This window comes from Seriola lalandi, unplaced genomic scaffold (assembly GCF_002814215.2).
Source record: "Seriola lalandi dorsalis isolate HSWRI2012SDOR001 ecotype SW California unplaced genomic scaffold, Sedor1 jcf7180002054735, whole genome shotgun sequence".
NCBI classification, from domain to species: domain Eukaryota; kingdom Metazoa; phylum Chordata; class Actinopteri; order Carangiformes; family Carangidae; genus Seriola; species Seriola lalandi.
In genome coordinates this window covers 2929913-2942165 of record NW_019525288.1, presented here as the reverse complement: position 1 = coordinate 2942165, position 12253 = coordinate 2929913, and the positions used below count along the sequence as shown (strand labels likewise).

Here is a 12253-nt window from a genome sequence, read left to right as displayed (position 1 = left end):
GAAGAAAGTATATGATTCATACTGTATTCACACTTTATTGAAATTCAGTATAGAAGTCCAGATTGTACTGTAATATGTAGAATTTGAACTGAGCAATGCTTTTGAGAATACCATTGACTGGCACTACAAAACAGCAACAACAACACTATAAATGAATAATCATTACTAGTCATAGAGGAAACATCAAGTTAGTTTTTAAATAAGTTTAGAAATAAATGTATTGACTCCTATAACAACTATTTAATTTTTAATTTCAGTCTACTAAAATTCAAAAACTTTGATAGAATATTCTACTTACAGTGGATGTGAAGTTAACCCCTAGAGTGGTGCAGTGGAGTTAAGAGAGAAACACAGAGTGAAGAGAGCACTGGGGGTGAAAGGAAAGAAAGCAACGGAAATACGCCTTGAACTACGTGGGTTTTTATAACAAGTAACATATAAAAGGGAACAACTCATCAGAATGGGTCTTTACTGTGACATAGTGGCAACAAAGTTACATCTCTAAATGAGACTCAAGGCTGTAATGGAGGTGAAGTAGAATCACGAAATATTTAATTGTGTCTCATGTGAATACTATTTACCAAATGATCTATTTTGATCAAAAGACTAAGAATTGTGTTTGTCAGTTGGAGGCATGGGCTGTCACGCACTTGCCGTTTTAAAGCGCTGTAGGCAACAGACCCACTACTGTACAATTACTGCTTTACAATGCTCCTCAAAATATAAATAATGACGCCAATCCTGCAACCCATTAGTACAGTGTAAATATTACAGAAACAGACAAGACTTGACACACAATACAGTGATGCTTCAACAAAGGACTGAATAATAAGTGTGAATATGCATGTTAGATTTTTAGACAGAAAGGAACTTTCACTAATATAATACAGCATAGAAATGTATATAGATATATCTACTGTATCTGGTATGTGTATAGCCCATTGCTTTAAAAAAAAAATCAAGTGACTTACTTTTTGGCAGATGAAAAAAGTTGTTCTTCAGCGTCATTTCCATCATTAGCACATGTACTTTCTCTCACACCATGCTGTAAACAGCACTTTTAACAGGGAAAATATTTGGGTCCAACAAAAAGTACCTTTGGTTGAATATTTGAATTACAAATTGATCTGAGAATAGTTTTAAGTAAGGTTTAAACCACTAATATTTATCAGTGGTCATGGAAATTATGTAAATGACTGTCATTTTTTGACAGGCTTTGTGCTTTTGTTTTTTCTTACTGTTCCTTACCTTGACTTCGCTTTTCTGTCTATTCCATCTTGCTCGCTCCTTTTCTCTATCTCTCTGACCACCCTTCACTTCCATTCTCGAGCTTTGTCTTCTCTTTCTATTTCGACTCCCTCCTGCCCTTCATCTCCTCTCAGGAGAAGCTGCTGCCTGGCCTCAAAGGGAGCACTAGAAAGGATCCATCAGCCAGACTAGTATTCTCTCGAGGATGCATCCAGCGTGTTGCTCTGTTCTTCTCTGCTCACTATCATATCCATCCAACCCCAGATAGCCTTTACTGTAGATCACAGGACCTGTTTTCAAATTTGCTGCAAAGCTGTATGGAGCTGTAATTCTATTCCTTGTTGGACACCATACCTCTCACACAATTCCCCCAAGCTATTTACAATATATTTGCTATTGGTGTGAGGCAGACAAGCTGTGTTTATAATACTGAATATCATTATATGCCTTGGTGTATACGGTGATGGATTGGTTGTGTATGTACATGTTTTGTATGTTTTGTAATGGAGGATGAAAGGTTCACGAACAAAACCTACAGCACATTCAAAGTATAAAGAATTAATCTGCCAGTCTTTTCTTGTGGGTTTTTGAGCGGCAGTTGGAGACAGCGGTATGGCACTTTGAGCCTCCATGTTGGACCAAAACAAAGCCTCATTCATTCCCACATAACAACATCTGGGCATGCTTAACAGCATGGATAAATAAACAAGCCCTATGGACACTAAATCCCCCGCACTCAATCACTCTCACTCCCTCTCCACACGTTCCCCCTTGCCGTTCTGAAGGCTGTAGGTTGTTGGTGTGGGACTGGCACGTCAGCACTGATAGTGTGCATCCAATTAATTAGCCAAATGTTATCTCATTAGTAATAGCCGAAAGACTAAAACAAGAATACTCCCTTACAGTTGCAAACAACCTCTGGCCAAAAATGAGGATGCTTCTCTCCTCCTCTGTAACCTCTGTGGTCTGTTGATGCTGAGTAGGAGGACTGAAAGAGAGGGATGTGAATGCTGTTTGGTCAAAGTGTCCATCGATAAACAGCTATTGCTCATGGCTCGCATTTATTCAACAGCTTCTACAGAATTAAACAGACCAGCCCCCAGCTCATCCTAATGACTCCATTTCAGGAGGCAATCTAATGGTTTCTTTGTCTTTAAGTTATCTGTCTTTGTGGACATCTGCAACATTTGCACAGTGCTGTAAGCAAAAGTCAGCACCATCTGACACAGTTCTGAATCCCTTGCATTCCTCAACACCTGTGTCTCAATGTTATTTAAAGCACTCAGGGGCTCTACACCAAACATCAGCCACCGGCTATTTGTGTGTGTGTGTGTGTGTGTGTGTGTGTGTGTGTGGGTGTGTGCGTGTGTGTGCGCGCGCGCATGCATGCATGCGCGTGCGTGTGTGTGTGCAGGAAGAAACTTGACTTCTTGAGCAGAGTAACCATGAGCAACGAGCTATACACAGAGAAAGCAGCACTTAACAATGTGGCAAAGTTTTTTTTTTGTCAGTACTGACACACTCATTAAAGACTGAACGTATTATGGCAAATAAAATATCTATCTATCTATCTATCTATCTATCTATCTATCTATCTAGTGACACAATAATGATAAAATGCACATGTCGTCTGTTATTATAGAGGTAGAAAACTATGTTCACAGCAGAGCTGTAGTGCTTTTATTATATTCTTAAAATTCCCATAAAAGACAAGGGACTTCGCTGAAATTCAGGTGTATTTGCCTCTTGATAAAAAAGTAACATATACAAACATAAGCAATGCACAAAACTCACAAAAGAGTTAAATTTCTATATTTCATTGGGCCGAGGAGCATCTATTTCAGACGTATGAGTTTGTTTGTCGAGCAGGTATACAATGGTGTACATGCCCAGCGGCCTCTTATCTACAGTTGTAGTGTCATGGTGTGTCGGTGCTTATCATCTGTCCACACTCTTCAAGGTTTCAGCGGTGGTAGCAGGATATCACTTGACACCCTCTGGGCTTTTCCAAGTCCCATGGATTTCAGCAGTGACAGATTCTTGATTACGCTATTTGCATGTACAGCTATGTTACCATGCATCAAACAGAGGATTAATACATGGGAATAATCAAAATATGAAATTCATTGTCACTGACAATATGCTCAGTCACCAGCCTGTTCACTATGGTGATACATGACATGACATGTCATTCTGATTACAGAGTAGGAAATGAGGCAAACAAGCTTATTCTTGGACACAAGATAATCAGAGAGGAAGCTAGCTGCTAAGAGGTCTTGATGGTCAATGTCTGTCAAGTAAAGTCACAGAGGGCTATTACTGTAACAGGCAAGATTATCATGAAGAGCTGTGCAGGGAAAACAAGTATACAAATAAGGATTGTGTGTGTGTGTGTGTGTGTGTGTGTGTGTGTGTGTGTGTGTGTGTGTGTGTGTGTGTGTGTGTGTTCATTATGTGGATATGAAAAAACTGGACAATAGTAGGTCAAGCTGTTTTAAGTCAATGGCAAACTGCAAAAAAGGAAACAAATAGAACACAATGGCTATTAAGGTGGGAGTTTAGGTAGGTACAGACTGTGCTTCATAAACAGGTACTGTTTGTAAAAAGGCTGCTCCAGAGGGAGGAAGTTCTCCCTCTTATAGTGTCCTTTCAATTAAATGGACCAAAATATTCCTGCACACAGTTAAAGGTAGGACTCCATCTACATATGCATAGAGAGAGACTGAGGCACAAGTAGTTTGTTGTATGGTGTTTTGGTTTTGTTTGAAATATTTGGTCTACTGAATTTTTACTTTAAAGTGTGGAGTTGGGCTCCTGGAGAGTGATATGTCACAGTATGTTATTATACAGGGAACAAAAGAATTGCTTTTTTTCTCAGTTGGTAAAGGAAAGCAGGTATTCCTATCCTGGTGATGTTGCTGAAGTGTAAATGTGTCATTTTGTGGTAAACAGTGCCAGAATGAGAAATTTCAAGGAAAAGCTCTAGACCTGGATTTTCTTCATATTGATATCCAATATTCAATAGTTTGCAGGCTGTAGGTTTGGTAAAGTTTGCATTTGTACTTCTATCACGGGGGGTGGCAGAAGGTGGACGTGTCAACCATTTATCCATCATATTTAGCCATCTATGACGACTTTTCTGCTCACTTGCTAACTCGATTTTACACACTAGCGATCATTTCTCATGTAATCAGCCACCCATGCCTCCTAGAAATTACATTCAATTATTACTAAATTACTTTCCCAAGTATGTTGTAGTGGCAATGTAATTGCTGGCTGGTTTATGTTCAGAGGCAACCGAAAGCACACCACTGTCACAACAGAAACCAGGGTTCACATCCAGAGTCCTGTCTGTGCTTTGGTTTGTCTAACAAAAGTGCTTTGGTTAAATATCACATTGTGTCTGAGGGCACTTTTTCTATATTAAACCACAACATGATCCTTTCCCTAACCTTAGCCAAGTGCTGTGAGATAACAATAAAAAGGTAAATAAGGCTGTAGTCAAGATCCTTGTCTGAAAATTTTACTGATCCGTTCAATGTATTTGCAGCTTGTCACATATGTAAATTAGCAACACATCCTCTTTATGTTATGTAATAGAAAAAGTAATGCAGTCACAATTGTGTTTCATTCAATATTCATTTGATGTTGCAGTTGCAGTAGTAGTTTATTGGTTATTGTGACACATATGCCAAAGATCAACCTCACACTGATATGTAATGCTATTTTTCCGTTTCCTCTTGAACACAAATATGTGGATTTATACTTTTAATAATGTAAAACAATAGCCAGTCTTTGCATGTGCCCCATGGCAGCAACAAAAATACCCTGTAGTATCCCTGGTCGGGAACCACTGGCATCTATTACATACATAATACAGGTGTAAGTTTAGAGTCTTTTAAACTTATCAACTCTATACCTCAAGTGGTCTTTAAATCAGGCATTGTCTCTATAATGTCTCAAACAGCAGGCATGCAGAGATTAGCAGGGAAAATGGCTGATTCAAATTATCCTCTGCTGCCCACTGGGGCCACTGATTGTACCAATCTACATGCAAATGGTCATGTTTATTACACCATGGGAATAGCAAAGCACAAAGTGTCCTTGATTAATGACTGGCTCGGCTTTTGTGAAAAAATGAAATACAGAAATACAGTCATCTGACTCTGTTGTAAACAATGCACAAACTTCCAATACCACATACAGGTATACTATGATTCACAAATGAGTCAAGGTTTTTTTTTTTTTCTTTTGCATCATCTTTATTATTTTTCAAGTCCGTCAGAATTAAAAAGTTGGAGCAAAGGCCACCAGTGACATCACCATTATCACACCTTTATTATAGTCATTTACCTAAAAAATAAAAACTCACATAAATGGCAGATCTCTAAATAGTTCTTCTGCTCTGCACTGCACACCATGTTCATGTTTGCAGTCCTTTCCTTTTCTTCCATCTCTCTTCCCTAACAGCTCCCCAGATGTCCGCTCACTCGTCTACAATCTCATTTGAAGAATTCATCTTGCTGTCTCCGGGGTACTACATATTATTGCTCTCTGTGGTTCTTCATGCAACTATGATAATGTGTGTCTTGGTTAGACTCCTCACATGCCAATTATGGGTGCCTGTTATTGTGATGGACTCCACATTCATGCAGAAGAGTGACTGACTCTCACTTCAGGCTATGGCTTTCCTCACATCATATATCAGAATGTGTTTTCAAAGCCGGAGCCCAGTGTTGAGGCAGCAGGGCTTAGTGGGAATATGAGGACATGTTCTTGTTAAACTAGAATTACATCAGTTCATATTGTCTTACACATGAATGACCCACAAAGACCCTGTCATAAAAACACAGCAAATGAGCCAATAGGTCCTTTTTCTCTATTCATAATTGTAGGCATAAGCGTAGGGACAGCACAGAATTGTTCTCTGTGGGAGAACTCTTATTGCCCATGCAAAGATGAGCTTTGTGAAATTTTTGATAGAAAACATATATACTAAGAAAGTTTGACAAAACAAAATATATAAATATGTATACGTTGTGCTGGATAATCCAAGAAAATCCTAGTCAATTAAAATTACCCAAAGATGGAGTTTCACACATATTGAATTGCATTACTTTTGTGGCTGGAAGATTTTATATCACAATAAAATAAACAATTGTACAACGTAATGCAACCCAATACAACAGCCCTGCAACTGATGTCACCTTTTCAATGTTTTATTGTTTATCATTTGATGAGACTGCATCTGAAGAGTGTTGACTCAACTCAGTGGTTTATAATTGCTGAATTGTAAAATAGTCAACAAATCACTATATGTGTTTACAATAAGAATCTAGAAATATTCTAACCTTATACTTTGAAATCACTCAAACCATTGGTGTGTTAGAATTGTTCAAAGACAAATTGATTAACGTTAAAGCTAGCATTAAATTTTTTTTATACATATTATATTAAGTTCTGTATTCTTTCTATATTGGTCTGTAAGGTAAAATAGTAAAAACAGCACATTCAGAGCAAATGTATTGTAGACACACTATACAAGTGGTTGATTGGGTTTACTGGGTTTGCCAGAGTGAATGTGCCATTGTTTTCCAACAACAGTAAACAATGTACTGAATTTGCATTCACACCAATCGCTGCAAAGAAACAAAGCAAAGGTTTCAGCTGAGCTTCAAAACTTCATTATTCATGCTTTGACCATGAGGGAGCAGGTTGAACCTCTGGGAGTGAACCATAACGACTGACAAACCAACACAAACAAGCTGCAGAGTTGGTTATTGATTCTCAATGGGATCGGCACTAACAAGCTTTTCACATTACAATAAGTCCTTTGATTCAGTGTCAAAAATTATTTAATGGAGCTTAAGTAGCTATTTGTTTAAATTAATTTCATCATTTAAATATTAATTTAAACATCAATTTGCAAAAATAATTTATAAGCGTACATCTGATTTAATCTGTAACCACTCAACTAACCTACTGTATTAAGTTTCACACAAAGACACAAATATAAGCACAAGATTTCTCCAATATTTTCTCCTCCTGTAATAAGCTAACTCTCAAATTGTGTAAATTTAAATTAACAAGGAGAAAAACAGGTCCAGGCAGGAAATTGAAAAAATAAAACCCTTTGAAATATTACAGATCTTTCCCACCAGCCAATTAGCTGTTTGTGAAGCAAAGGGACAAATTAGGACAAATAGTTAACGTTTTCTCTTTTAGGACAAAAACAGATGAATTCATTACCTTTTGAGTCTTGATATACAAACACAGACAGAACTGTTTGTTTCTTTAAAAAAAGGAAAGTGAAACAGACTCAAGGGAGTAGATTTCCTCAAATGGCAGAACTGCATTACAATTCATGCATTATGCAGGTTTTTCAAATGAGATTTAAACAAATACCTCCTGCAACACTGACTTGTTTGATTTTTTTTGTCTGAGTAGTGATACATGTTCATCAGAGGAGTAGCCAGATGGCAGCTATGAGCTAGGGAGGAAAGTCCTGCTGATGACTTGTTGTGATGCAAATTGAAACTCAACATTTTTTTTTTCTGTCTTGATTTTGGGGAAAGGGGGTTAGGATCATTTGTGCTGTGAAATCATTTCTACTGAAGAGAGTACCATCCATCATTCATACTCGAGACATAGTGAGGAGCTTGTGCCATTGGCCCCCAGGCTCTAGAACAGACTCCCTATTCGCATAAACATCAATTTCCAACAGTGTCTGAGAATCTATTGATATCAACAGGGATTTTACATCTCATGCAAATAGTAACTATTTATAGAATAGTGTATTGTATCAAACAATTTCTTAATTTATCTGAATGATTAAAATTCATAGATAGAAGAAGAAAGAGAGAGAGGAAGAAAGTTAGTTTGTTTGTGATGTCTACTTACAGGGTGAATATTATTTATCAAACATAACTGCAGATGTTCATTGTATTCTTATTAGGGCACCTCTTGATTTGTCTGTGTTTGCGGTTAAAAGAATAATAAAAAATATTGTAAAAAAAAAAAAGAAATCAGAGGAAAAAATGTGTAATCTTTAATTTATACTGTATCATTGTAAAAAGTTTCACTGCTTCAAGTTTTTACACATTTCTGGCTTTGTCTGTAACTTTGTTTTTTAAATTTATACCTCGAATGTATTCTACAGGTACATGGTATTAATATTGCATGGGTGATGGAGATATATTTCTATTATAAAATTCTGTGTGAAGAACTAATTACATTGTGTTAGAAACATCAGAGGGTTGACTCACTATGGGACTGTAACAAACAGGTAATGATGCTGTTATTATTGTTAATCTCAACATATTTTGACATGTTTCTTCTTCTACTCCATGTTCTTCTTCTTCCTCTTCTTCTTCTTCTTCTTCTTCTCCTCCTTTAGATGGCCCCCTGGGACCTCGTGGCCTAGTGGAAGCTACAGAGATGTGCACACAGGAGTGCCTAGTCCTGGGACATTCAGACAACTGCTGGATGCCCCCGACATTGGGAACATACCAGCAGCCCAAGTCGCCTGTGTCCAGCTTTGGGTCTCAGAGGGAGTGGGGTCCCAAGGACAAACTCCTCAATGGACATACTCTGACCAGAACCTGGAAAAATGATAGTGGGCGGTCAGAGCATTTTGGTGACAGGAAGCAGTTTGGGAGCGGAGAAGGACACTTCACCAGCAGTGGTATGGCTGATATTCCATTAGTGAGTCTGAAGTCCTGCCAGCCAGCCTCCTGCCCAGATAGCCCGAAGGACCAGCAGCTATAAGACGGACTTTGCTTCTGCACTGTGTGACGTCCTTACACCTGGACCCTTCAAACAGACGAAGCTACTCACCTTTTCACCTCTCCTTGTTTTATTCTTTTCTTTCTTGTTTCATCTCTTCCCACTTAAGTTGGAGCTTCTGCAGTGTGATAGCCACATGAACTATGTAGGCCACAAAACTATAGTGCTTATGCTGTGTTCTCTACAAATTCAACTTGAGTATGGCTCTAGAAGGAACCTTTTTTTTTATGAACCTCCATTGATTTCTTCAACGACGTACAGTAACATTTTCCGTCCACTTCATGTGCGATTTGGACAAGTTGGAGGAAGGACACGTGAAAAATTGAGAAAAAGAAAACAAATTACAAGAAGAAAAAAAAACTACTATGGCTGACCAATATATACAAATATTTGTTGTGTGGTTGTTATTGAGTTGTTCAGGACTATATTAATCGACACAATCAAAGAAAATGGAATTACATTTCAGAAAGTGTTGTTCTAATGACACTGTTAGTGGACACTTGTTTATTCTGTCATTGTCTGTGTGTTTGTAAATAAGACTTATTAACCACTATCATGTATCTGTAATAACCACAGTGAATAGGACAGTTCTTGGCTGTTGTTATCATAATGGCTTGTCATCAGGATTTGAGATTTCAACTGGAAAACGATCTATAATGTGGCATAATGCACAAGAAGAAAACATTTACCTAATTCTTTAAAAACCCTATGGTTGATTTTGAAACAAATTTCCATCCCGTAATATACTCAGTGTTGCTCATATCTCATGTTGATTTTCTTTAAGTACTGCAAAACCACAGGCAAACCTTTTTTTTTAAAAAAACATTTTGTATGAAGGATGTCAGTGCTCAATATGTGCATTATAAGAATGAAAAGCTCTGAAAGCTCTCCTCTATAAACTGATTTTGAAAGTGTTCAGTACAATTAAATAGCAATATATTTGTAAATGGCTAAATGTTTTATCTAATGTTGATCTTATTACTGTATAGATTTTATTCAAATTGTGATTTGACTGAGTGCAATCCCTCAGTAGTACCTGCAATTTATTGACATGTGTATATATTATTTCCACAGACTATTATTTTCCATATGTAAGAAAACACAGGTTAAGATAACACTTTTAATCACTGTGCCTTCATGAGGTTTCTTCAAACACTGAATTGTTCTTATTTCAATGATGAGAACATGTTGGCTACAAAGAATTTCCTGTCTGATAATGAAATGCCTTATGCATTGAATGTTTGCCAAATTTAGAGACATAATCACACAGATACTGAAGTACAAAAATCAAGTCGTTGGTACTGAAGCAAAACAGAGAGGCATGTGCCAGATTATGGGTCAACCATGAAAGATCATCTGTCATTCCACTGTCTGAAAAGGTTTGTTTTATTCCACAGCATGGAAGGCAAATTACACAATGGAAAAGCATGCTAAAAGATATAGCTTTTGAAACTAACTTGATCATTTTTGTGTCATTTTATTTTGTTGGAATAGAGTTGATTTGTGCATTAAGGAGACATTCAGTTTGTAAAGCACTTTTCATATTTATGTCACGATATAAAGAACTTAAGTGGGATGGAGTGATTTGCTTATCGCAGTATGTTTGTCAGTTGTGAGGGTGTTTGACATCACAAATACTGAAACAGTTAATCCTTGTTACTACTCTACAGGTATACAGCTACTGCAATAAATGTTTTAATTATGTGTATGCTTAATTTGTGTACAGGATGATCACCTCAGGAGTTCTGTGTCTGTTTTCTCGAGATGAAATAATCTTCCTAAATAATTTGGTTCAAAATGTTATCATAAAATACGGCAGTAATTTATTTCTAGAGCACAGTACATTGATGAGGTACATTCCAGCTTTTCTCAATTTTGGGAGTCATTTTCTTTTTTGTAAGACAGCCAGTTTCTTTCCATTATCTGATAGTCATTGAAGTAGACCCATATCTTTTGCCATCACAATACAACTGGACACAGCATTTACAGTTCATTATAAATTTTTGGCTTTAAAACGAGGACTATGGTGGTAAATATAGCAAAGAAGATACAGATTAAAACCGCCTTCAGGAGAGTGTGTCCTTTTGAATAATATTTCGTCCTCCAGTTTACAAGGCTTCAAAAAATGTACTCTTGGGTCACAAACGGGGCATACAAACTCTCCAGTACAATAATGGAGCAAATCCTGATGGAGGCAATTCTAGGAAGGTGAAATTTTTGGAAAGAGGTTGCCATGGAAAAGCAGAGTTGAGCCATTCAAAGGAAAGCTTTCAATTTACTCGTGAATTTTCTTTCACGTCTTATTGTCGGTCTTGAGCTTTGGTTAAATGCTGAAATAATAAGATTTCAAATAGAAGATGAAGAGCTCAGAGATTGGGACGCTGAAGGTGAGCTGCTGCTCTTCCTTTGAACTGGTGGAAAGTAAGGATACCTGGTGGAGACACAGCAGGCAAGCTGACTGACGAGAGGCTGTGAGACACAGGTTATCCTGGGGGGGGGGTGTTCAGTAGAACTCAGTTACACTGACATTCACCTCCTTAAAGCTCGTGACTCACTCCATTAATTCACTCCTCTCAACAGAAAATACACTTCTTCTCTACAGTGAGCAGTAAATTGAGATTTCAGACACTTACAGCATAAATCATCATCATTTGGTGTCATTACTGAGTTGCATGATAATTCTCACATCTCAAAAATATTATGCATTGCCCTATAAGATTGTTAGCAGAAATCAGTGTATATTCCATGTATAAGACTTTTTTGTCCCATTGTGGGAATTATTAAGGACAGTGTATAGTCCATCAATTTCACTCTCAGAATGTGGACACTCAAATAAAAGAGCAGATCATAAATATAGTGCACGGTATAGTAAACAGGGTCTGGTTTTTGACAGACAGCCTGAAGCTTTGGCTTCAAATCTGACATATTTCTCTTATTATTTATTAAGAGTTTAACTCTGTTATTCTTCCTTATCAGGACTGTGGTTGTGGTGTGGTCAGATCAGATTGGCAGTGGCCCAACCATCGACCCACCAACCACATCACATGATTCAAATGTTGCTAAATCCCAAATGGTGTGCTCATGTAGGATCCCATCATAGGAAGCTGATTGAGAAAATGTCAAAATGACAAAATGTCATCAGAGGACATTCCCATATGCACTAAAATGTCAATCATCACACGGTTTCATCTGCAAGGTTGTCTGCATCATTTTCCACAGA

General features: G+C 37.5%; 1 protein-coding gene across 1 annotated transcript in view; it reads left to right on the top strand.

The window, feature by feature from the left end:
* Positions 1–10748, top strand: part of LOC111668316 (protocadherin-9-like) — a 59584-nt gene extending 48836 nt beyond the window's left edge. The window contains exon 3 of the mRNA XM_023424340.2: positions 8645–10748. Coding sequence (XP_023280108.1) covers positions 8645–9015 — 371 coding nt within the window. The 3' untranslated portion in view covers positions 9016–10748. The remainder of the gene's footprint in view (positions 1–8644) is intronic.
* Positions 10749–12253: the final 1505 nt, after the last annotated feature.